Source organism: Agelaius tricolor, unplaced genomic scaffold (genome assembly GCF_023055355.1).
Source record: "Agelaius tricolor isolate 1412-34295 unplaced genomic scaffold, bAgeTri1.0.p SCAF_17, whole genome shotgun sequence".
Taxonomy (NCBI): Eukaryota; Metazoa; Chordata; class Aves; order Passeriformes; family Icteridae; genus Agelaius; species Agelaius tricolor.
In genome coordinates this window covers 6,774,650-6,798,423 of record NW_027269277.1, presented here as the reverse complement: position 1 = coordinate 6,798,423, position 23,774 = coordinate 6,774,650, and the positions used below count along the sequence as shown (strand labels likewise).

Sequence of the window (23,774 nt, the reverse complement as noted above, 5' to 3'; positions counted from 1 at the left end):
AACACCCTGCAGCAAATCTATTTGGGGATTTGAGTTCTCTTCCCTCTTGCGAACCCCTTTGAGCTCTGATCACCTTCCCCCTTCTCGCATCCCGTTCCCTGGGACTCATCCCAGCCTCCCCAGGGCTCACGGCAGCCCCCGAGCCCCCTCTCCCTCCCGAACCCCGCCTCAGGAGCTCCCAGCGCCGCCCTCGCCCCTTCCCCGCTCCCGCCGCCCCTCTCCCGCTCCGTCGCTGCCGGCCCGTCCCTATCCGGGCTCCCGGCGCTGTTCCCGCCCCCGGCGCCTGCGCCCAGAGCCGCTTCCTGGTGGCGGCGGGGCCGGGCCGGTGCCGGGGCGATGGCGGGGCCGGGGCCGGTGCTGGCGGCGGCCGCGGGGCTGTGGGCGCGGGGGGCGGCGGGCGCCGAGGTGGCGGCGGCGCGTCCCGGGGCGCTGGAGGAGGAGATCGTGTCCGAGAAGGCGGCGGAGGAGAGTCACCGCCAGGACAGCGCCAACCTGCTGGTTTTCATCCTGCTGCTCACCCTCACCATCCTCACCATCTGGCTCTTCAAGCACCGCCGCGCTCGCTTCCTCCACGAGACCGGGCTGGCCATGATCTACGGTGAGCGGCGCCTCCCCACGCGTGCATCCCGGAGCGGAGCTGCCCCGAGCGCTGGCGGCGCATCCCGGCCGGTGCCGGCTCTGCGCGGGGCTGGCGAGTGGGACCAGCACAGCATCGCTCTCCCGGCCAGTGGGAGCCCTCCCGTTCTCTCCGAGGGGCTCCCGCAGGGCTGGTTTGGGGCTGTGCGGGGACACGACACATCCTCTGTGGGTGCAGCTGTGTCACCAGCGCAGCCCTGTGCTGCTGAGCCTTATCTGGGTGGTGCTGGAGGGAGGGTTGGTTGTTTTCCAAACCCTGGATATGAAGGGCTCTCAAAGGCAGAGTTACTCCCAAATCTCTGGCAGTGAGGCGCTGGTTGGGTTTTTCCAGACGGCCTGACGGGGTGAAGCTGGCAGGGTCATGGGCTACCACGTAACCAAGCACTGGCAGGTCACACTTACCTGCCCCAGGGCTGAGAGTGGGGACTTGGGGCAGCACAGAGCAGCTGTTGTTGCACTGGTCAGGAGCCTTGCATCCCGGGATGGATGGGGCTCTGAGCAACCTGGTCCAGTGGAAAGTGTCCCTGCCCACGGGGGGTTGGAGCTGGAGGATCGTCAAGGTCCCCTTGTGACACAGACCATTCTGTGATGCTGTGATCCCACATGCTGTGTTTCCAACATGTGTTTAGAGCATCCAGATTTCCAGAAGCTGCCCAAGAAGAGCGGAGAGGCCATTTGGGGGATTCTCCCATGCTTTGCCACGCTCAGGGGCTTGCAGAGCCAGCAGCCTTCTATCCCTGCTGCCTGGGGACCTGTGTGCACAACCTTTAGAGTTCCTCCTCCTGCTGTGACAGGACCTCTTGGAGAGAAACCCCGTGTATATTCCCACTGGAAGTGAAGCAAGGCTGTGGGTCAGTGCAGTGGGGCTGTAGATATTTGGGTTTTAAGGTGGCCTGTGATTTACTCAGGTGACATGGCCTCATGAAGTGGCCTGAACCAGGGTATGACAGGGCCATGCATGGCTCTCCCTGGATTATCTGGCATGACTTTAAGTCAACCAAAGCAGGACTAAGAGGTGTGCTGGGGAATGATTAACGTGGCCATGGGTCTGTATCTAGGGATGATTTGTTGAATTTAGGGTTGAGAAGGCATCTCCTGCTGCGTGCTGTAGTTAGTGTGTGTCCTCTGTGTGGCCCTTGCTGGCTGGGGGTGATGTGTGACCACACAGAGTCAGACGTGGCTGAATCTCCCACCCAGCAGAAAGCTTTGATCCAAAGGCTGTGACTTGACCTGTTTGGGCCACTGGCTTTTGTGATCCCAAGTTTCAGTTAATTGGAAGTGTCCTTCCAAATGAAGGGGTGGAGGCACTTGTGTCATTGCACAGGCACGAAATGCTGCTTTGCATTTCCAGGGACACAAAATCCTGCTCTGCTTTTCCAGGGGCACAAAATCCTGCTCTGCTTTTTCAGGGGCATGAGATACTGCTCTGCATTTTCATATTCCTTCCAGCCACTGCTCAGGGGGGTTCAGGTGTTTCTGGCCTCCTGCCCAGGGTGGGGGTGGTCACCTCCTGGGACAGGAGCTGTGCTGTGGGAGGACATGATTCCAGCATGAAAGGTCTTCTCTCTCCTGCTGCCCCAGAGCTGCTGACTTTTATTCCTTTCATGCTTTCACACTTGCCCTTAACCTTGTTCTTCTTCTTCTCTTGGACATTTCTTCCTCTTGATTATCCTCTCACCCTGACGTATCTGAGTGCTCACTTTATTCTCAGAGCACAACCTGGGTTGTTTCAGTCTCCTGCTGATCTATAAAATGCACCTTTTCTGTCTGCTCTTCTGCAGACTGTGCTTAGGGAATTGCTGGTGAAATCAGTAATGTCACCTGTCTGATCATGCAGAAAATCCCAAGTTTTCTCAGTGTCAAGGCTTTTGGCATTTGCTTCTCAGGTAGTGGCAGGTGCCATAGGAAAAGGGATGTAATTCCCAAGGAGTGGTGAGATGCTGTTGTTTTACTGTGACAACTGGAAATCTGCAGGGAATAAAGCAGGTATCCCTGTCCCTGGCTCCTGCAATGCTTTTAGCCCCAAGGAAGTTCAATGAAAACGTGGAAGGGGCTGCAAAACAGACCCTGAAATCTGAACAAGAGAAGCAATTTGCAAAAGCTTGTCTTTTTCTGTTTTAAAAAAACCCAATAACTAAGTCAAAACTTTCGCATATATCTCTTTTGGCAAAACACATCAGTTTCTTCGTTATCTTTGCTTTTACTGAAAGTTATAAGCTCTTGCTCCAGGTGGATTTCTGTCATGCACATCACACTGTCAGCTCAGAGCTGATGTTCAAGAGCTGGACACTGGCTGGAGTAATTTCAATGGTAGACTATAGGTGCTTAGTAGCCCTTGAGCTTCATTTCAGTGTTTAAAATGAGGTTCCCACATCTGAGGTGCTCAGCATTTAGGATGATTAATTGAACAATTTTGTTTCAGTTCTTCTCAGAGTCTGATGGTGGATGTGCAGGAGCTTCTCTAAAAGTTTAGTTTCCTTGTGCTTGTTCCCACTTGACCTGTGGATTCTGTGTGTCTAAAGTGCTTGTTGTCAGGATGTCTTCAGTTGTTACATTTTTCTTCCCTTTTGGTGTCCAGATTAATGCTCCCCTGGGGATCCTGTCTGCTTCCATTGTTGTTAAGTGCTGGGGTTGGTAATATATTAGTCTTCATTTAAAACATTACCTCGGAAATGTTCAACAGCACCTTAAAAAAAAAAAGCCCATGGGCTTTTGTTCTTTTTAATGAAGTCGGGAGAAATGCAATGAAAATAATCTCTTGCACTTTGCATAAAAGAACTCAATTAATTTGCCGGCTTTGCCTTCAGCTTCTCAACTCCTTGCAGCTTTCAGCTGGCAGCTTCCTCAGTGTTGGGTTCCCTCTGCTCAGCTCAGCTCAGCTCCCTCCCAGGGCTCAGTTTTGTGAAACTCCTGGCAGCAGGAGCATGTCGATACTGGCTCACAGGTTGCTGCTGGGGCAGCCCTGGGAGTGCCAGGAGAGTCTGAACCATTTCCTGAGAGCCTGTCAGAACCAGGAGCACCTACAGGGTCCCCTGGGCTTGCTCCAGGTATCCTGAGCTCAGGACTGGGTTGGTGCCTGGAAAACCACGTCAGGTTTGTGCCAGGTGCTTCCCGTGAGCATCGTTGGATAGGGAGGGTTGATCAGACCACCATGGGGCAGGAGGGGCTGCTGGGGGGGACATTTAATGTTGGTGGGATAATTGGTGTCCAGCAGAGCAGCAGGATGCTTTCCCTGCTGGTAACCCTGCCAGTGTCTCTGTGTCAGGGCTGCTGGCAGGGTCGCACTCAGTGCCCAGGAGCAATTTGTGCATTTGCATGTGGGTGTCTTTCCCCAGCTGGCAGCCTCCCAGGCAGCCTGTTCCTGAGCAAGACAAAAAGTATGATCTGGGGACTCCCAAAAAGGGGTCTTTGGCAGATGTTGTAGGTTTATCTGTCCCTTTTCCCTTACCCATTCCTGGCCAGAGTGGGAATTGGCCCTGTCTAGAGCTTGGCTGGCACACGGGGCCAGGAACAGGTGCCTGGATAAGAAGATGGCAGAGGAGCAGGGGTGCTATCAGATGTAGAACTGCTTTGGGACAGGGATTAAGGGTGGAGAGGCAGTGACTCAGGATCCCTTCTGAATTCACAGCAGTGACTCCTTCTGTCTGTCCCTCCTTCCTCCTGTGGGGTCTCTCATCTCACAGTGTTTAGCCTGGGTAGGTTTCCTTCCATCTGAGCAAGGGCAGGCAGCTGCTGGTTTCTGATTCCTGCATGAACTTCTGAAATAATTGTTTTTCTTTTAAGAAAAAACTTTTAAAAAGTCACCTCAGGTAGTTCTCAAGGGCTGCAAAATATGGTGTACTTTAATAGCCATAAGCAGATGTAAATAACCCTTTGAAACTCCTTTTGTCCCAGTGAAGGGTTTTTGTTTTTTCCCCTGGTATCTCTAGGACTGTCATCTTCTGTGTGAAAGGAAAATGGAGTGTTTTGTCCTACTGCTGTGTTGCCTTGCAGCCACTGCCACATGCTCCTGTGAATACATGCTGTGGCATCATGATGTGCTTGACTTACTTGCTTTCATTCTATACTTTTATTTCTGGGGCGTTGGAAGATCACAGGAGCAGAGGCTGGCAGAAAAGTAAGCTAAAGAATTTGTTATGGTGTACCCTCTAAGTGATGGTGGTGTAAAAGCAGCCCTCAGCTGCACGGTGTGATGTGCCCTCAGCTCTCCTTGCTGGAGCTGGCAGTGCCCAGAGGGAGCTGTTCTGTGGCTCTTGGGGTGATCAGGGCAGGATAAAGCCCAAAGTGGTGAGCACATGGTTGATGATGCATGGCTTAAAAGCATCTGTAGCCTTTTAGCTCACCTGTGGTGCAAAGTGCTGTATTAGACCAGGGCTTTGGGTCTGCCCAGTCCCTGAGCTGAGCTGTTCTAGGTCAGCAGTGGTGACTCTGTGTGCAGCCACCTCCTCTCCCTGTGCTCATGGCCTGGGTGTGTACTCTGGTGGCCCTGCTGTGTGTGGCACCCCTGAGATGGGAGGTGGGGGCTTTTCCTTTCACCATCAGGAAAAATGGCAAATCTTATCCTGGGAAAACTGTGGCCAAGGCAGGAGAAGTCACAAAGTGTGTGGCGGATCAGGAACTGGCTGCAGGAGGTGCTGAACGAGCTGTGGCCCCACAATGTCCTGCCAAGCTCTGCTCTGAGAGTGGTGGCACAGGAAGAGTTGGGTGTTCCTGTCAGGGTTGTGCTCTGCCTGTAGGAAAGCAGAGCAAAGCTTTAATTAAGGCAGCAATCAGAAGTAGGAGTGTCCTGGGAGGCAAATGGAGAAGCCTTCAGAGCGTTGCGGTCTGGGTTTAGTTCCCACGTGGCTGAAAGCTTTTCATAAATGTGTGGTTCAGGGATGGGGTTGGGATCCAGGATTTCTGTGGCAGCTCGGGGCCGCCTCAATCAAGGAGTTTCCAAACCCTTTTGTGCTGAGGGCTACATGGAAAGGTGTCTTGTGGGCCACCCCTCTTCCCCAGCCTGCAGATGTCAAAACACTCTGCCAGGAGAGCACTCAACACGCTCGAATCTGGATTTGAGACCTCAGACAACAAAAGAAAAATGCTTTATAAATTGCTGACTTGCTAATTAACCCCAAAATACCCCTCCTTAGCTGAACTGGAGGCAGAGCTGCCTCATGGGGCTGCCCTGGGGCTGCTGTTTGTGGTGCAGAGCTGCAGTTTGTAGGGCAAGGAGTAGATCTGGGTGGTCGACCTGGATTGGGAAACAGGTTTATGTGTTTATATTTCAAAATGTGGTTTTATAAAGACAGGGAGGGCTGGGACGAGGCTGCATGGTGCTGCAGCACCTTAGGAAGGATGCTTGCCAGCCTCAGAGTGATCAGGGTGGTTGCTGGGCATCATCTTTAATGCCTGCCAGAATGAAGAGTTTAATGGATCAATGTCAGGTTTCAAGCTGTGCAAGGGGCACAGTTTGGGCACACACAGTGAGCAGCACCTGGCCCAGCAGTGCAAGGTGCTCACCTTAAAAAACCCAGTGTGCCCTCAATGTGGGCTGCCCTGGAGTGAGGCTCTGAGTGATTGCTGGGTGGTTCAAATCCTTCAGGACTTGTCCATGGCTGTGTTAGGAACTCCCCATGAGCATGGAGCATTCGCCTGGCACTGAACCAAGGATGGTTCAGTTCAGTTATTGGGCTGTGGTTGTGCTCAGCAGCTGAGCAGGGGGTCAGGATCCTGCTGCTGCACCCATGCTCAGAGGGATCACTCTGGGGTTTGCTGTGGTTTGTCTCACAGAGCTGTGTCCCTCCCCAGGTGTCCTGGTCGGCGTGGTCCTGCGCTACGGCATCCACGTCCCCAGCGACGTCAACAACGTCACCCTGAGCTGCCAGGTGCAGAGCAGCCCTGCCACGCTGCTGGTGAACGTCAGTGGCAAGTTCTATGAGTACACCCTGAAGGGGGAGATCAGTGCCCAGGAGCTCAACAATGTCCAGGACAATGAGATGCTGAGGAAGGTAAGGGAGGAGTGACTGGGGAAGTGAGCGGTGCTTCCCACGCCCTCCATGGGGACAGGTCCTGCATCTGCTACATTAAATGTTTTTATTTTGGTTTTTTAACTTCTGATTGTGATGAACAGTAATTTATATGTTGAACACAATGTAATGAAACTCTAGTTTTAGCTCATCTTCATTTAAGCTGTTTAGACTCTGGGATTTGTCTCCAGAAGATCCCAGACACATCCTCAGCATCGACCTAGCAGGTTTCACATGGTGGGGCACAGGCTTCCTCCATATATTACTTTCTTGTGTTTTGTCTTGCAAAATTTCAACAAATCATTCTACTGTTGGGTTTTTTTTTCTTTCTTTCTTAACAGGTGACTTTTGATCCTGAAGTATTCTTCAACATTTTGCTTCCCCCCATTATATTTTATGCAGGCTACAGCTTGAAAAGGGTACGTGCCTTTACAGTGCTGATGTTTTTAGTTCCTCTGCCTCCAGAGAATTTTTAATACTTGTGAGTGCTTTAATGCTTGCTCAGCAGGCTGAGGCTGTGGGGGCTGGTGTGGTTTTACCCAGCAAATGTGGGATTGTGGGAAGCAGAGCTGAGAGTGCCCCTGTCATTCTTGTCTGCCCCTCTGCCCCGGGAAGGGTCAGTGACTTCAGCTGTTTCCAGCAGGGGTTTTTGGGGTCAGCCAGGCCATTTCAGCCATCCCAGCTTTCCAAGCACATGGGAGTGTGGGAAGGTTTTAGAAAGCAGCAGCTCTCTGAAATGCTGACTTGGAAGGAGAGGAGAATGATGCAGTTTAGCTCGCGGGAGAAGGAAGGAGGAATGCTGCTGGGTTAGGAAATCAGTTCCCAGGACTTGGAATAGCACCTTATTAAACACCCAGCTATGAGAACATGGAACATTCATGTTTATTAATGCTTCATTAACTCCTGGTCTGGCATGGGCTGTGCTGGGCACCCTGTGCCTGTCCAGCTCATGGTGTCTGAGCTGGGTCCAAGTTGCTGTGGACACTGTGGGTGCCTGTGCAGGCTTGAAATAAATTGTTAGCAAAATATAATTCAGTTTTTGATTTTTTTTTTCTCCTGCTAGAGGCACTTCTTCAGAAACTTGGGCTCCATCCTGGCATATGCTTTCCTTGGCACCGCCATTTCCTGCCTGGTGATTGGGTGAGTAGATGGAGCTGGTCTGGTTCTTCCACAGGGGTTTCAGCTGTGCTTGGGAGAAGTGCTCTAAGCCTGGAGCTGAAGCTGCTAATCCCAGACCTGAAAGGTCACACAGGCTCTGCTACTGCTGCTCAGCAGCAGCAAATAATACTATTTACTGTGCAAACTTCTGCTGCGTGGGCAGGGTGGTTGCTGTGAAGTGCTAATTGTGAAGTGCTCTCTCAGCATCTGAGCATCCCATGAGAATAGTTGTTCATGGCAAGGAAAGTTTCACACTTCAGAGAAAATTGTCTTGATAAATCAGCAACTTCAAATTATTGGAAGCATAAGGCGTCCTAAACTTGAGGCACAAGAGTGGAGGGCAGGATCATAGAGGTGGGTGTCTGGTGAGCATAGATGTGTTTCAAATTGTTTATCCCTCAGTGCAGAGGCTGCTGGATGGTTCCCACTCTGGATAGTAGCACACAGGCTGACACAGGGTGTTCTCCACTGGAGTCCAGTGGATTCAAGCAAACTCAGCATCTGCATTATCTGCTCCTCACTGAAAATTTTGGGCATTTCAGAGTCAGTCCAAGTGACTTCACTGAATTGTGTTAATGTGCAGCACTGCAAAGTGGTAAGCCTGGCTGCTGCTTTTCTTTAGGCATGATGTGCTCCTGGAGGAGTTCTGGTCCCAGTTCCCTCCTGGCACCATGTTTGTGCTCCAGTTCAGAGGGTGCTTTGGTGTGTGTGGTCCAGCATTCACCTCTGAGCTCATTGCCCTGGGGTTTCACCAGGCTCTGTGCATCCCATGCAGCTCTTTGTTGTTCTGGCACTTGGATAGCTTCAATCTGGTAAATGCAGGGAAAGCAAGCCCATATGAGTGTTGTTTTAGTGCACTGCAGAGATGTGTGACTGCCTCTTGTGATCCCCAGCTCCGTGGTGTACGGCTGCGTGGCGCTGATGAAAGTCACCGGGCAGCTCGGGGGAGATTTCTACTTCACTGACTGCCTCCTGTTTGGGGCCATCGTGTCAGCCACTGACCCAGGTGGGTTACAGGCTTTCCCTACCTTTAGGCCTGGTTTGAGCTGTGGGGCAGAGGGGAAGAAAGTCTGAAACCCCTGCGCGTTCCCTCCTTCTGAATTTTTGGGCTTAATTTATTTGTGACATTCTTAGAGGTCAGATTTGTCTCTGTGCTTTTTCATTTTCTTCAGTTATGTGCAATACAGTTTCCAAACCTCTGCTTTCCTGAATCCTTGTTTGCAGTGAAATCCTAGGCAACCTCTCTTGACTTTGCTGGGGTTTGGCATTGTGTCTCTGCCACCCTGTGATGCCAGCAGCTGTTGCAGAACAAGATGTGTAATGTGAGGAGGGTTCAGTTGATAGTTTTAGTTAGTTTAGCTATTTTCTCTTGCTTCCAGTTTGGTTGGATTTTGACAAGGGCTAATCTAATTGAAATTAGATTAATGAGACACCTTAATGAGCAGTACTGAGGGGTAGTGACACCTTGGTTTACTGATGTACTTTATAAATCAAAACTGTGAAAAACATGCTTTGTCCAAATAATTGAAGTTAGTTCATGATAGCTTGGCTGTGGTAGCTGTTCACTTGCATGCTCTCATTTCATGTAAAAACACAGGGCCATAAAAATGGCTTTGTTTGCTCCTGCCCTTTGCTGAGCAGGGCTGCAAATCTTCTAATGCTTAGAAATGCTGCAGATGAGCTGTCAGTGTCATGTCCCTTCTTTGGGCTTGAAATAGGAACAAGAAGAATTCACAGGTAGAAATGGGATTTCCCTGTGCATAAATGGGTTTAACTCCCCTCAGTGTGCCCTGAGTGCTGTTTGAAAAGACTCACAGAAGTTGTTTGGCATTGGCTCAGCCCTCAGCCTGAACTGTGCCTGATGCACCATGTGTTACATCTTGCTTGCTTTGGATGTTGTCATGTTTCTGTGAGGCTGATATGCAAAACCTGCTGCTTTCCATTATCTTCTTGGAGCTGCTGGATCACAGAAGAGCTTGAGGGAACTCTGATCTCTGCCATGTGGTCCTAAATCACAGAAACCCCCACATGGGATTTGAGCTGGTGCCTGGCTATTTCCAGTCAGATCTGAAATGTTGTCTATCTGTTCTGGCACTTAGAATGTGTTGAATCCAAGGATTTCTCTCAGAGTATCAGGAACGGAAAGAAAAAGCAGTCATCATCCTGGACAAGCCTGATCCTTCTGGCCTTCTGCAGGTGCAGGAAGGCTCTCCCTGATGCTCTGAGCTGAGAGCATCCCTACAGCTGGGTGGCTCATGCCAGCCTGGTACTGTGGCCCAGCCCATGAGCTCAGACCCTGAGAAGCTCAGAGCAGAGTTTGTTTGTGTCTGCCTGCAGAAGATTCAATAGGCCAAGATGTGTTTTAGTGAAAGGAGGAGGGAAATGATGAATCAAATCCAAATCTGAAAGAGCAGAAGGAAGACGATCCAAGAGAGCACGAGGGGCAGCTGGCACCATTGCAGCAGTGGCACAGATGTGCAGGAAGGCAGCTTTCTAAAAAGGACATTTAGTCTTTGATTACATCGAGATAACAGCACCTTTTTGAATGTCTCTCTATTTTTCTATTTGTCAGTGACTGTCCTTGCCATATTCCATGAGCTGCAGGTGGATGTGGAGCTCTATGCCCTTCTCTTTGGTGAAAGCGTCCTCAACGATGCCGTTGCCATAGTGCTGTCTTCGTAAGTGTCCCCTGGTTTTATTTACAATTGTTACCTGTGTTACATGTCAGCAGCTGGGGGGACTCTCTTGGCCTCGCCCCTGTAAAATAGGAACAATGGGTGTTTGCAAGAGCATCTTAAGTGTCCCAAAAAGCTGTGGTGACATCCTGATGCACGTCCTTGTTGCTTACCGCTGCTTGGGATTACAGACTGTCCTTACAACTTCCCCCTGCGTGAGGGATGGCTTTGTTTTGCTTTTGTGGTCAGTTGACCCATCCACAGAGAAGTTTTTATATCCCTCTGAAACAGGAAAAGCACCAAGTCTCCTTTTCAGCCACAAGATCCCACTGAAACCCCTTGCTGATGGCTTTGCTCCTACCTGCATTGCTTCCCACCTGCAAACCCCTCTTTTGTTTAGGTGGAAATAGCTGGTGAAGCAGCTGTTTCCTTTCTCTCCCCACTTTGAGGAGTTAATATTCTTACAGCTGGAGTTAATGCCCTTGCCTGAACACATGGGAAACTTGCTGCCTTTCTAAGGAATGTTTTATATTCTTTAATATTTTATGTCCTTTGCATGCAGGACATATTTTATTTGCATTTTCACTGTGTTGTCATCACGGCAATTTGTTCAGTAATATATAATACCTGCAATGGTGACAGCTTAACATATAGCTGAGACTAATGGAGAAAATATTTCTGGAATACTTGTCACTCCAGTGTGCTGGTTGTGTGGGTTTCACTGGAGGCAGCAAGTAACACACTGTGAGCTGTGTGTTGTATTTACTGAATCGAGTGTTTCTGCTGAGGTTTCTGGAACTCTTTGTATTGCTCACTCTGGCTTTTCTGCTGGATGTGTCACTGCTGGTGTGAGAGGAAAAGCTGCACAGCCAGACTGTGTTTCAGAAGTGGTCATGAGTGAGGAGGGGATGGGGTCTTCCAGCCCGTGCTGGTTCTGGGTAGGAGTGGGTGGATTCAGCTTCAGAGGAGTGGAATTCCTGGTGGATCTCGGCACAAGTGCGGCACCACCCACACAGATTTGCCTCTTGCTCTGGAGCTGTTGCTCTGATTTCCTGATTTCCTCTCTCCTGAGCTGAGCTCAGGCCACCCCCTTCCCAAAACAGGATAATTTGCACCAAGGCAGCAGCTCTGAGTTCACTCAGCAGTTATTTTATTTTGCCTCAGCACTGCAGGCAGGGGAGGATGGGGAGCTGGGCTCTTCAGGGGCTTTTGCCCCGTCTGGGTGCTCCAAGGCTCCTCTCCTGCTTTAAGCCCTGGGCAAATGTTTGTTCCTGTGCTTAAGGAGCAGGATCTGTGCCTTTCTGTTCCTGTCTTGGCCTGGTGTGGCTTGGCAGCAGGAGCTTGTTGCAGGATGAAGAGGAATTGAACCCAAAACTGAAAGCTGGTGGGCAGTGAGGTGCCAGAGCTGCAGTTTGGGAGCAGAGGGGTAAAAGCAGCTGCAGGATCCCAACCTGCTTCTTCCAAAGGGAGGATTTGCAGGGATTAAACACCACAGGAAGCCCCATGGGCAGCAAGAGGAAATAAAGGGCAGCTGGCAATAGTGTCTTATTGGCAATGCAAAAACAAAACCAGAAGTAGAACTGTAAGAGGTTAAAATGCAAAACCAACATTCAAGGAGTTAGTTATGGAGGGGAAGTGAAACCAGACTGGATTTAAAAAAAAATAAAACCTGAAAACCCAGAATAAAAACATGTTGGTGAATGAGGAGTATAAGATGGAATTGATGAAAGGAATTAAAGCACAGAGAAATCTGCAGCTTGCTGTATAAAAGGCATTGCAGAAAAATGAGCTGTATTAAAAGCAGGGAAGTTTAGCAAGGGAAATTACCTGTTTTGGAAAGGGGAGGTTTGTAATTTCTGTTGCAGAAAAATGTTGGTGTATAGTTAGGGGAGAAAGCTGCAAGATGTGTGTGTCTGGCAGTAACAGGCAGTAAGTGTCTGTTCTCAGCAGTTTAAACAGCAAACGTTTAAAGTTCACATCCAGGAGTTTTACCAGAGTGAGCCAAGGGATTGCTAACTAGGAAGTTAATGTTTCCAAGAAGTTTACATCAAGGAAAGTGATGTAAGGAGTTGATAAATGGGATTTAGGAGCTGGATAAGGCCCCCCTGTATCTCAGCCTTTCCAGGTAGAACAATGACTAATGCAAGGCTCAGCTCATCAGGAGTTAGGAGGGAGCAGACTGGGAGCACTGCAGACCTATTTGCCATCTCACCACAAAGGTCTGTTGAGGTCTGGTGGGTGCAGGGAATGGTGCTGCTGCTGTGCATGGCAGTGTCTGCCTTGGCTGCCCTGTGATATTGCACTTTAGAGCTCAGAGCAGTGCAGACTAAATGCAGTGCATGTTAAATGTGGCAGAACAGCAGCAGTTACAGCTCTCCAGGGATGTTCACAGCAGCTGCCTCTCTGGAGAAATGGAGATTTCCCACTTGAATGCTTCGTGGTCCCACAGCACCTGGCATTACAGAGAGCTGGTGCCAAACCCCCCAGATACCACCATAAACACCACATGTCACACAAGGCACGGGCTTTGGTCCCCTGCTCTCTGATGTCCAGGAGTAACTGCACATCCAGGCTGGGGGGTGGCTGATCCCAAACTCCCCAGGACAGGGAGGGTGTGCGGCCACTGCACGCTGTGATCCCAGGGGTTTGCAGGGTGTTGTGCCTCCCTGGCTGCTCAGGCTCAGTGTTTGCAGCAGCTGTAGCACTTTGCAAGGCCTGTGTAGCACCGTGAGGTGCCTCTGCCTCCAGACTAAGCAGATTTGTTCTTGTGCTTTCCCTCCTCTTGCAGCTCAATAGTTGCGTATCAGCCAGCGGGTGACAACAGCCACACGTTTGATGTCACAGCCATGTTCAAGTCCATCGGCATCTTCCTGGGGATATTCAGTGGATCTTTTGCAATGGGAGCAGCTACTGGAGTTGTGACAGCTTTAATATCCTTTTCACTGTTTGGTTTTTTTCACAAGTGTTTGCATAACAGCTTATTTATTTTTTGCTGCACTGCATTTCACCCAGATGTTTAATTTTTTTCCCCCTAAACTAATGAAAGACAGTGCCATAGCCTTTTTAGGGGCAGACTGTGTAGCTGTGATACACAATTGGAGTTTGATTTGCTCTTAGCCTGCAGTGTCTCTCCAAATTGTCCTTAACCAGCTGCAACGTCACCAAGTTCACCAAACTTCGGGAGTTCCCCTTGCTGGAGACTGGCTTGTTCTTCCTGATGTCCTGGAGCACGTTCCTGCTGGCTGAAGCGTGTGGCTTTACAGGCAAGCTCCAGCACAGCCCTGCCTCTGGCATGGAGATCTGCAGGGATGCTGGGGCCACTGAGTTCTGCTTCTCTCAGTATTGATTGTAGCCAGGGCTCTCCCTCTGCCTGCAGAAGTTCAATGGTTCTGGGTTCTGGGGTTACCTCATTGAATTCCCTCCAGGCCTGGGGTGCAGCTCAGCTCCCTTTTCCTGACCAGGACTCTAATGTGATGCTCTGCTCCCCAGGTGTGGTGGCTGTGCTCTTCTGTGGGATCACACAGGCCCATTATACCTATAACAACTTATCTACAGAGTCACAACACAGAACTAAGCAGGTGAGAACTCCTCAGACCCTTTCAGCCTCTCTGAATTTAAAATTAATTTTTTTTCCTTCCCTCTACCCAGAATTAGGTGCATCTGTCTTCTTTCAGCTGCATTTCACTAGGATTGCTTCTGCAGAAGCATTTATTGCATGATGGATGGGCTAACATGCTTTTCTTGTTAAATCTATATTATGTCTAATTCACTTTTAATTTGTTTTTCTCTTTCAGTTGTTTGAGCTTCTGAATTTCTTGGCAGAAAACTTCATCTTCTCCTACATGGGACTTGCACTGTTCACCTTCCAGAACCATGTCTTCAACCCTACCTTTGTGGTGGGGGCCTTTGTATCCTTTGGAGCCCAATTTATAAGACAGAAAGAAAGGGAGAGGCGCCTCATTCCCAATTTCTGTTTTTCTTTCAAATGAGTGGGTTTGGTTTTTTTTCAGTCAGTCTAGCTTTATTTTTAAAAGGGGATTTCTGCCATGTAGTGGTGCCTTTGCTGGTTATTTTAAGAAGATGGAGATTCTTTTTCCAGCTTTTCTGTTGGTTTTTTTTCCCCTGTCTTCTCTCCTCTTGTGGGCATCCGAATCAGCTGCTGCAGGGACTCATCATTCAGTGTGACTGTGATGCCAGTGCCAGGCTTTGTCATGTGCCACCAGGAGGGGCTTTGCAAAGGGGGGCTGCCTGGTTTAGCCATTTATTTCCTCTTTTCTCTGCTAGTGCACTTGGTTAACCCTGAAAAAAAGCCTTTTTTTGGTCAAACAGCACAGTTACAGCCACAGTGGATGCCTCTGAATGATGTCATGAGAAAGGATTTCCTGTTCTGCAGGCTGATGCTAATGGGAACAAGGGCCCTGGTATGTCTCAGAAAAACAAGAATTTTGAAGGAATTTTTTTCATATCACAGGGAAGCCAGTTAAATGTGCAGAATTATTTTCACCCTTTGTCAGCACTGGTGCAAGTTTATACTGGTAAACAAAACATTTTTGCCAGTGCTGGTCCGTGAGTTTTCAGCAGGCTCAGCTGAATTTCCCTGATCAGCTTTTATGGGGTTACAGTGGGGCAGAAGAGGTGGATAGCAGAGAAATGCCATTTGGGCTGTTATATTGAAATTTTGTGCTGTGCCTCTTCAGTGGGAACTGGCTAACTCGCTGATGAAATAGCTCATTCATGAGAGAGATCATGAAATACGTCTCTTATGCAAATTGTGGTGTTCAGGAAAGAACATAAAAGCTAGAAGCATTTTCCATATTATTCAAGGCTGTGCTGAATACTGGCTCCAAGATTATTTTTGCCATCTGGGTGCTGGTATTAAAAGATACAGCTTCAAAGATAAAAAGCAATAGGAAGGGGCTGGTGATTCTTGTATCTCGCAGGCTATGAAAACAGAAAGAGTATTAGATTTTTTTTTTTCCTTCTCAACTGCTGCTGCTTTCATTTTGCTGAATAATCTTTGGGAATGAGACTTGGCTTAAAGCTTCAAACCCAGCTGTGAAGTGTGGCATGCTGGGGAATGTCAGAGGGGTTGTCATAGCTGTGGTAACTTGAGCTTCCCAGAAGACGAATAATTCTTGGGGTGCAAAATGGACCTGGCAGCAGAGAGCATACTGTGGGGAATGGTGTTTTTTCTCTCCTCTCACTTGTCCAACATGCCCTTTCATCATTACCTGTGTTTATTTGTGCTTGTCTCTGTGTGATATTCTGAATTGCAGTCTGTGCTGTGTTTCAGCGAGGCAGTAGCCTGCTCTTCCCACAGTGCTGTAACACTCAGGGCTGGATTCTTTTCTTTGCAGCCAGAGCAGTGGCGTTTGTGCAGGTCCCAGTTCCCTTTGGGCAGTAGAGACTGGCTCTGTGTGCAGGTGGAATGTGATGGGACACACAGGAAGAGCAATTTCCTTAACATGTGCAAATGCAGCTTGCTATCTTCCTAGGAAGAGCTGCCAATATTTACCCATTGTCGTTTTTACTGAATCTTGGGAGAAGAAATAAGATTGGAACGAATTTGCAGCACATGATGATGTTTGCTGGTATGTTACTGCATCCTTCCTCTTGACCATGTCAAGGTGGGAGCATGAGGGAAATCAGGTGTTGGGGCTGATGGATGAGCTGATTCCCAAGAGCTTTTTGCTTTCCCAGCCTGCTGTTAGATAATGAAGGGGTTTGTGGTGTATTCATGGTGGTTTCTTATGGTGAGAAGCTGGAAAATTCCTTATTCAACTCTAAATCTCTTATGGGCAATGTCTGGAGGGGAGGCTGGGCAGAAAGGGACTCAGTGGTCCAAGATGTAGGAATGAGTTCTGTTACTATAGGACACAAAATAACACAATGTGGACATGCAGCTCTCTCAAGGTAAAAAGAGAATTTTAATTTCTGACTCCAACATTCAAAGATTTCCAAAAATGACAGTGGATTGGAGGGTGACAGTGCCACCTCTCCAATGACACTGGACAAACGAACAGTCCATCAAATTTCTCCTCCTCCATAAAAGAATGCAAAACAATAGGTTATTTACATAAAGTGTGTGAGAAAGTTCATTACAAAACTGTAAACATCAGAAGTTTCATCAAGTTGAGATATTTGATGGTGCTGGGAGGTTGATTAGGGCATCGTTGATGATTTTCAGGATTTGGTGGTTTTTACGAAGGTTGAGGGCCATTGGTTGTTTCTGTATGGGGATATGAGGATGATTCTTAAGTTTTTAGAAAAACTTAAAAAATCAGGGTGACAGAGCTCCTCCTGTCCTGCTTCAAGTACCTGGCACGGGGCAGGAGGAGGGTTTGCCTTTCTGGGCTCAGAAAGAGGGGTGATAAAACCATCCCTGTGGTGATGTCCCAGCACAGGGGGCAGCAGGGTGCAAACCGCAGGTGGGCAGCTGGCTGTGGGGGTCATGGGGAGCTGTGCTGACCCAGCTGTGTGCTGTCCCCTCCTGCAGGGCTGCGTGGGGCCATGGCCTTCGCGCTGGCCATCCGTGACACGGCCACCTACGCGCGGCAGATGATGTTCAGCACCACCCTGCTCATCGTCTTCTTCACCGTCTGGGTGTTCGGCGGGGGCACCACGGCCATGCTGTCCTGCCTCAACATCCGGTCAGTGTGGGCTGCCCTGGCTCTGCACAGCCTCCCCCAGCCTGCTCCCTGCTCAGCTGCTCGGCTTGCAGAGAGCAGAGGCAGATCCTGCATTGTCCTTCCCTCAGTCCTGCCCTGGCATGCTGTGTGACTGTGCTTGTTGGTGTGTGACTCTGTGCCTGTTCTCCCTGGCGTGCTGTGTGACTGTGCTTGTTCTCCCTGGCGTGCTGTGTGACTGTGCCTGTTCTCCCTGGCATGGTGTGTGACTGTGCCTGTTCTCCCTGGTGTGGTGTGTGACTCTGTGCCTGTTGTCCCTGCCATGGTGTGTGACTGTGCCTGTTCTCCCTGGCATGGTGTGTGACTCTGTGCTTGTTCTCCCTGGTGTGTGACTCTGTGCCTGTTGTCCCTGCCATGGTGTGTGACTGTGCCTGTTCTCCGTGGTGTGGTGTGTGACTCTGTGCCTGTTCTCCCAGCAAAGGTGTGTGACTCTGTGCTTGTTGGTGTGTGACTGTGTGCTTGTTCTCCCTGTTGTGGTGTGTGACTGTGCTTGTTCTCCCTGGTGTGTGACTCTGTGCCTGTTGTCCCTGCCATGGTGTGTGACTGTGCTTGTTCTCCCTGGTGTGTGACTCTGCCTGTTCTCTCCTCACAGGGTTGGTGTGGATGCAGATCAGGAGAATGTGGTGAGTGTGCTCTGCTGGGGAAGCTCCCTCAGGGCAGGGGTTGGTTACATTCTGACCCTGTGAATGCCTTGTCTGTGCTCTGCTTCCTTCCAGCTGCAGGAGGTTTTAGCTCCCCCTGTGAATGAGTTTGCAGTCACAGCTTTTCTGTGCTCTCTGGTTTTCATGAGCCTTATTTTGACTCAGCTGGGAAGAAGGGCACAGAAGCAATGCTGGACTGTTTAGTCAGTTCATGTTGCTGCTGCAGTAGATTTGGTCTCTCCCTTGCTGGGTATGAAATAAATCCTGAAGTGAGCATGACATGGAGGCTGCCTCATCCCAGTGTCCAGGGCAGTACAGGAACACCATTTACTGACTCATTTTTTGTAGCATCTGCCCCACTTTTAGCCATAGGTACCCTCAGCCTCTTCTTACCCCTTTTTCTGTGGATAGTTCTGTGGCAGCCCCAGATCCACTGACCACACTGAGATCAATGCTGGAGCCCCATAGCCCTCGGAGTTTTTCTGCCTGGTAGTTCCAGCTGTCTCATTCATGTGTCTGCAGCTGGCTGTGCTGTGGCTGTGGCTCTCCTTGGTTTCAGTGTGGATTCTGCACCTTGGAGATTCATTTTATTCAGAGCCATTTATTGGGCTGTTGACCTCCTGAAGAGAAAGCATCAAATGTGACAGGCAGCCCAGGGCCATAAATCTGTAAGCCAGATTTCTATGGAATATGTAATTGTAATTCACAGTCCCCTGCAAACAGTTTTATATATTTTTTCTCTGACTAAAAGGAAGCCTGGAGTTCCCATAACATACAATTATTTGCATGCAGCAATATCAGGCGAGATCTGATGGAGGTTGGATCTGTCAGTCACTATTAAATGTGATGTGTGCAGCTGCTGGTTCTGAGGCACTTTAAACCTTGGGGCCAGACACTGGAAGGCTCTAGCTGCAAAATGGTCACTCTGTGCTTTGTTACCACCTCCCTGAGGCAGTTGAATGCTGCTAAATGCAGCCTGTTGTGGTGTGAGCATCCTTACACACCCGGCCAAAGGCTTCTTCTCAAGAGGCAGTGGGAAAGTCTATGTCTCTGTGTCCCCTGGGGATAATCCAGTTTCCCATGGGTTCTCCTGGCCCTGATCCAGCTCGTGGCATGTTGTCCTGCCCCTCTTTACTGTTTTGCTCTCCCACAGGGTGTCCCAGAGAGTGAGAGGAGGAGCACGAAGGCTGAAAGCGCTTGGCTGTTCCGCATGTGGTACAACTTCGACCACAAGTATCCTTGGGCAGCAGTGGCTGTGTGCTCTCAGATCCCACTGCCAGACACCTCTCACTGGGACCATCAGTTCCTCCCTGCTTAGCAGAGGAGCCAGTGTTTGCTTTCCCGTGACATTGCTGTGTTTGGATTGCACCTACTCGTGTCTGGGGCTGCAAGAAATGACAATTTCCACCCTGTGTCAGTGAGAAGGCAGCAGCAGTTCTGTTCAAAGTTGGGCTCTCTAAGATTGGCATCCTGGGGGTCCTTAATCCCAGGGGCAGGTGGGCAGGAAGGGGTGGGGGGTTTCATACTTGCAGTTCCCCTTGTTAGATCCATGCCTGTCCTCCCTTCCAGATGTGCTGTGCATCAGTGGAGGAGTGATGTGAGGCAGAGGGGCACAGGGTGGTGGACAAGCAGTGCTGCTGAGCATCTTCCCAGGACTGTGTCCTGCTGTCTTTGGTTGCATTCTCATTGCACACCAGTACAACTTCTGTGCTTCCACACATTTGTGTTCCTTTTCTTTCTGTGATTTCCTCACAATGCCAAGTCCTTCAGTGCTGCCCTCCCAGCCCTTTACTCACCAGCACAGCCCCATTCCTCTTTTTTCCTTAACCCTCTCTGTAGCTACCTAAAGCCTCTCCTGACACACAGTGGTCCCCCTCTGACCACTACACTCCCAGGGTGCTGTGGGCCTGTTGCCCGGTGTCTGACGAGCCCACAGGCGTACGAGGTGAGTCCTTTAGTAGTCCTCTTGTAGCCATGATATTTTCTGAAAAATCCCTTTGCTAGGATTTTTCCTCCTGAGAAGTTGAGAGGCCTCAGAAACAAAATGTAAACAATAATTATCTGCTGCTGTGGAATGCAACAGGCGCATCTTTAATTGGTCTTGTGTGGTTGTTTTTAATTAATGGCCAATCACAGTCCAGCTGTCTCGGACACTCTGGTCAGTCACAAGATTTTATTATCATTCCTTTTCTTTCCTTGTTAGCCTTCTGATGAAATCCTTTTTCCTATTCTCTTAGTACAGTTTTAATATAATATATATAATAAAATAATAAATAAACCTTCTGAAACATGGAGTCAGATTCTCATCTCTTCCCGTGTCGGGGCTGCCTGCAGAATTCTACAGCCTCTCAGCTTCTCAGGAGAAAAGATCCTAATGAGAGGATTTTTCATAAAACACGTCTGTGACCCTCCTGTTTGCTCCCCAGAACCAAGAGCAGCTGAAGGACGATGACTCCGACCTCATCCTCAACGACGGCGACATCAGCCTGACCTACGGCGACTCCGCGGTCAACACCGACTCGGTGGCGTCCAGCGGCGCCTCCCGGCGCTTCGTGGGCAACAGCTCGGAGGACGCCCTGGACAGGGAGCTGGCCTTTGGGGACCACGAGCTGGTGATCCGGGGGACACGCCTGGTGCTGCCCATGGACGATTCGGAGCCGCCCTCAAACGTCCTGGATAACGCCAGGCATGGTCCGGCCTAAGGTCGCTCGGTTTCATTGACAGTAATATCTGCATATATGATCAAGAAGTATGTACTACCTAAAGTCTAATGCATGTCTCAAAATGTCTAAGCTGTATAAATATTATTTATATGGTGTCAAAAGAATATAAATATTCTCTGCCAAGCACTTGTAAAGAACAAGCTGCAAATTTAAGTTAAAAACTGTGTTGACTGCACTATGTAGGGTGGAACTGTTTTAGCGTCAGAGTCTTTTGCACACAGTGAGCTTCGTTAATGTGTGGTTTGATGAAGGGTTTAGTTCCCAGCGGGTGAGTAAAGGAGCTGTGACTCCCTGTTCATCCTTTGAACCTGGGAGAGGAGAGGAGGGAGTTGCTGGTGAGCAGTGGAAATTGCTTTCTAGTCTGATGAGGATTGTTGAGTTTCTTTTGGTCTCTGATCTTTGGATAGTCACGTTTGAAATATCAGCAAAAAATCTGCTCACAGACCCTCTCGCCAGGCAGTGGATGGTGATAAACTTGTTTCACTGTGGGAACCTGGAGACTTTCTGCTCCTCAGTGACCCTCTGCCCAAGCCCTGCTTTAGTGGGCTCACGGCAGACCCCGGCCAAAGCTGGCAGCAAGGGCTGCGGGAATGGGAGCAGGAGAGAGGGATGGTTGGTGTCTGTAGTTGTGTTCAGGAGAAGGAGGCGATCCCACAGAAACTACACCAGGCGTGCACAGATTTTAGGTCTCAGTCCATCTTTCAGCTGTGGCTCAAGCAGCTTTCTCAAACCAACCATCAAATCCTCTTTTGGCAACTAAATTTCACCTTAGGGAGCGGCTGTGTCGCTGTGCGGGCGAGTCCCTGTCCTGCGGTCACAGATGTAGCCAAGGTGTGCAGAGCTGCACGTGGGGCTGTGGAGCAGCACAGCCAACCTCAAACTCCAGCTTTAAGGCTGCAGATCCACACGGTACCTCCGGAGCTCTCCAGAGGCATCCAGCTGGTCCTGAAGGGGAGCCGTCCGTCTGTCCGTCCTCCCGCGGAGTCAGAAACCATTGCACTTTGTTTGGTAACTCCTTAGCATGCTGTGTGTCTGCAGTCCCCACCCGACCTTTCTTGTGTCTCGGATCATTTAATAAGAAATGTTTGTGAGTTGATTTTTGGTTTTAATTTACATTTTTTATTTTTCAAGGAAGAGCACAGAACAATTTGCGATTTCACACTAGTGTTAAAGGATTTATTCTGTAGTTATGGGAATGGCTAAAGGTGCAGTCAAACTGCTAACCCTGACATCTTTTTTATCCTGGAAAGGGGGAATCATGGAAATTTACTGTATGTAATTTTATTGTCTATTTTATCTACAGTTTTTCTATACGAACCTTTCAGGGTTACTGGTGCACTACAGGTCCATTCTGGAGTTAACCCTCTCCAGAGGGCTTAAACAGAGGTATTTAAAATGAAAATACATGAAAGAGAGCCAGGTGAGTCCGAGCACTCACAGCTCCCGTTAGCTGTCTTTGGAACAAACTCTGCATCTCTCAGGATCTGACCCTGGGACCTCAGAGCATTGTCCCCACAGCTGTTTTCCCCAGCACCACCTGAGAGTTGGAGGAGACAGAAAATCCTGAAGTTTCCAGTGTATATGTATAGTTGAGAAAATAAATCTACACAATTTGTTTATTTTTTTTTTTCATTTTCTCAGGTCTAAGTAACATTGCCTTAAATTTATGGATGTGAAACTATAATTATTTTGGCAGTTTATCCCCAAGAAAATGCTTTCTTTTTCCTTCTGAACAAAATGTGTAAGTGTTGCCATAGGACTTCTCTAGAAGGGAGGTAATGCTCTGTTTATATTTGGATATATTTGGGGCATCTTCCTTGCACCTGTAAATGGCATCCCGCTGTTAACAAAGCTGTTGGATTAGCACTGGCCTTTGTTTCCTACTATGCAGGAATTCCATAAAGTGAGTGTGCATTTTATATGAGGTCTGTAACTTAACTTCATGTGTTTAAAAAAACAAAAAAAGAGAAAAAAAAAAAAGTAGAAACCTGTTGATTTTAGGTTTACTGCATCACTTCTACATCCTGTTTTTTGTTCGTTCTGCCTTTTTGAAGAGGTATGATAAATAACTACCTCTTGTTTTTTCCTGTATAGCCTGACTATGAATTCAATTTACAGAGTTGGTGCAGCTGGAGGTGCAGGACAGTTCTGCTGCCCCAGGGCTCCCTCCCAGGCATTCCCAGCTGAGGTGCAAATTTGCTGCGAGGTGGCCACAGGCTGATGTTTTCCCATGGCTGTGGTGGCATTCCTCTCTTCCTCTGACCCTTTGACTTCAGTAATTTATCCACTCACTGTAAACTTGTGAACACATTACCCATAAGCCTCAGTTTTTGACACCAGTAACAGTTCAGTTACATGAAAGGAAAAAAAGTTAAGCAATGGTGATTGTGTGGGTTACATTATGATCCATATATAATATAACCAGGACTGTTTTGAATAGCCTTAGTCAATGAATGAATTTAGGTTTAAAATAATGAGTGATTTCGTAAATGAATGGGATTCATCCTCAGGTGATTATTTCCTGTGCTGGGCTGCAGCAGAGCACACAGGAATGCCTGGTGTGCAGAGGCAGAGCCCTGATGCTTTGTGCTGCAGATGGAGCTAAGGGTACCTTGGAAAATCAGGGCCTGAGACCTTTGCCAAATAGCTAAGACAGCCCTGAGGAGGCACTTCACAGCCCCCACGAGGATTTAGAGAAGGTGCCCTTCTTCTGTAAATTGAATTTCCATGGTTTTTGCACATGAAAAAGCATTGTAGGTAAAGTTATGATTTGTACTGGTACTGTCAGTTTGTGTGGTAATGGCATTAACCCCGTAGCTATGGTGTTTGTGCAGCTGATCTGTGATAGCTGATGATCACTATTGGACCTTCAGTTTACACTGACTAAATCCTTTACTGTTGCATTGTACTGTGAAAGAAGGATTATGGGCCTATAAAAGATGATTATTTTTTTTTTGGAATTGTGTGTACTGTTTCATTAATTCACACAGAAATAAATCTGTAGCAAAGTGACCACGTGCCACTTGAGCTTCTGAGAGCAGTTTGTTCATGGCCTTTGGCAGCAGCCAGGGATGCTGCACCCCGAGGACTGGAGGGTGCGCCCTGAGCCTTCAGCCCAGCTCCTGGGACACTCCTGCAGGAGCAGTGCTGGGGAGCAGAGCCGTGCTGGTTGCCAAAAGCTCCTCCAGGAGCAGCAAATCCAGCTGGGATTGTGCTGCTCACTCCCAGCCCTGGGGCAGGGAGTGAC

At 49.0% G+C, this 23,774-nt stretch overlaps 1 protein-coding gene across 1 annotated transcript; it reads left to right on the top strand.

The window, feature by feature from the left end:
* The first annotated feature begins 321 nt into the window (after positions 1-321).
* On the top strand, positions 322-23,539 carry SLC9A6 (solute carrier family 9 member A6). The gene is made up of 16 exons (XM_071442284.1): positions 322-598; positions 6,427-6,626; positions 6,986-7,063; positions 7,708-7,784; positions 8,696-8,808; positions 10,375-10,480; positions 13,266-13,407; positions 13,635-13,740; positions 13,967-14,055; positions 14,272-14,385; positions 15,957-16,068; positions 16,974-17,127; positions 17,756-17,786; positions 18,958-19,037; positions 19,644-19,749; positions 20,231-23,539. Exons 1-16 carry the CDS (start codon positions 337-339, stop codon positions 20,504-20,506), a joined length of 2,046 nt encoding a protein of 681 aa, XP_071298385.1. The 5' UTR covers positions 322-336; the 3' UTR covers positions 20,507-23,539.
* Positions 23,540-23,774: the final 235 nt, after the last annotated feature.

Bases quoted from the DNA above. Each gene is read 5' to 3' on its own strand.
- SLC9A6 (XM_071442284.1), top strand. From the start codon at position 337: ATGGCGGGGCCGGGGCCGGTGCTGGCGGCGGCCGCGGGGCTGTGGGCG. The intron at 7,064-7,707 runs GTACGTGCCTTT...TTCTCCTGCTAG, and splicing joins CAGGCTACAGCTTGAAAAGG to AGGCACTTCTTCAGAAACTT. The intron at 16,069-16,973 runs GTATGTTACTGC...CCCCTCCTGCAG, and splicing joins GCACATGATGATGTTTGCTG to GGCTGCGTGGGGCCATGGCC.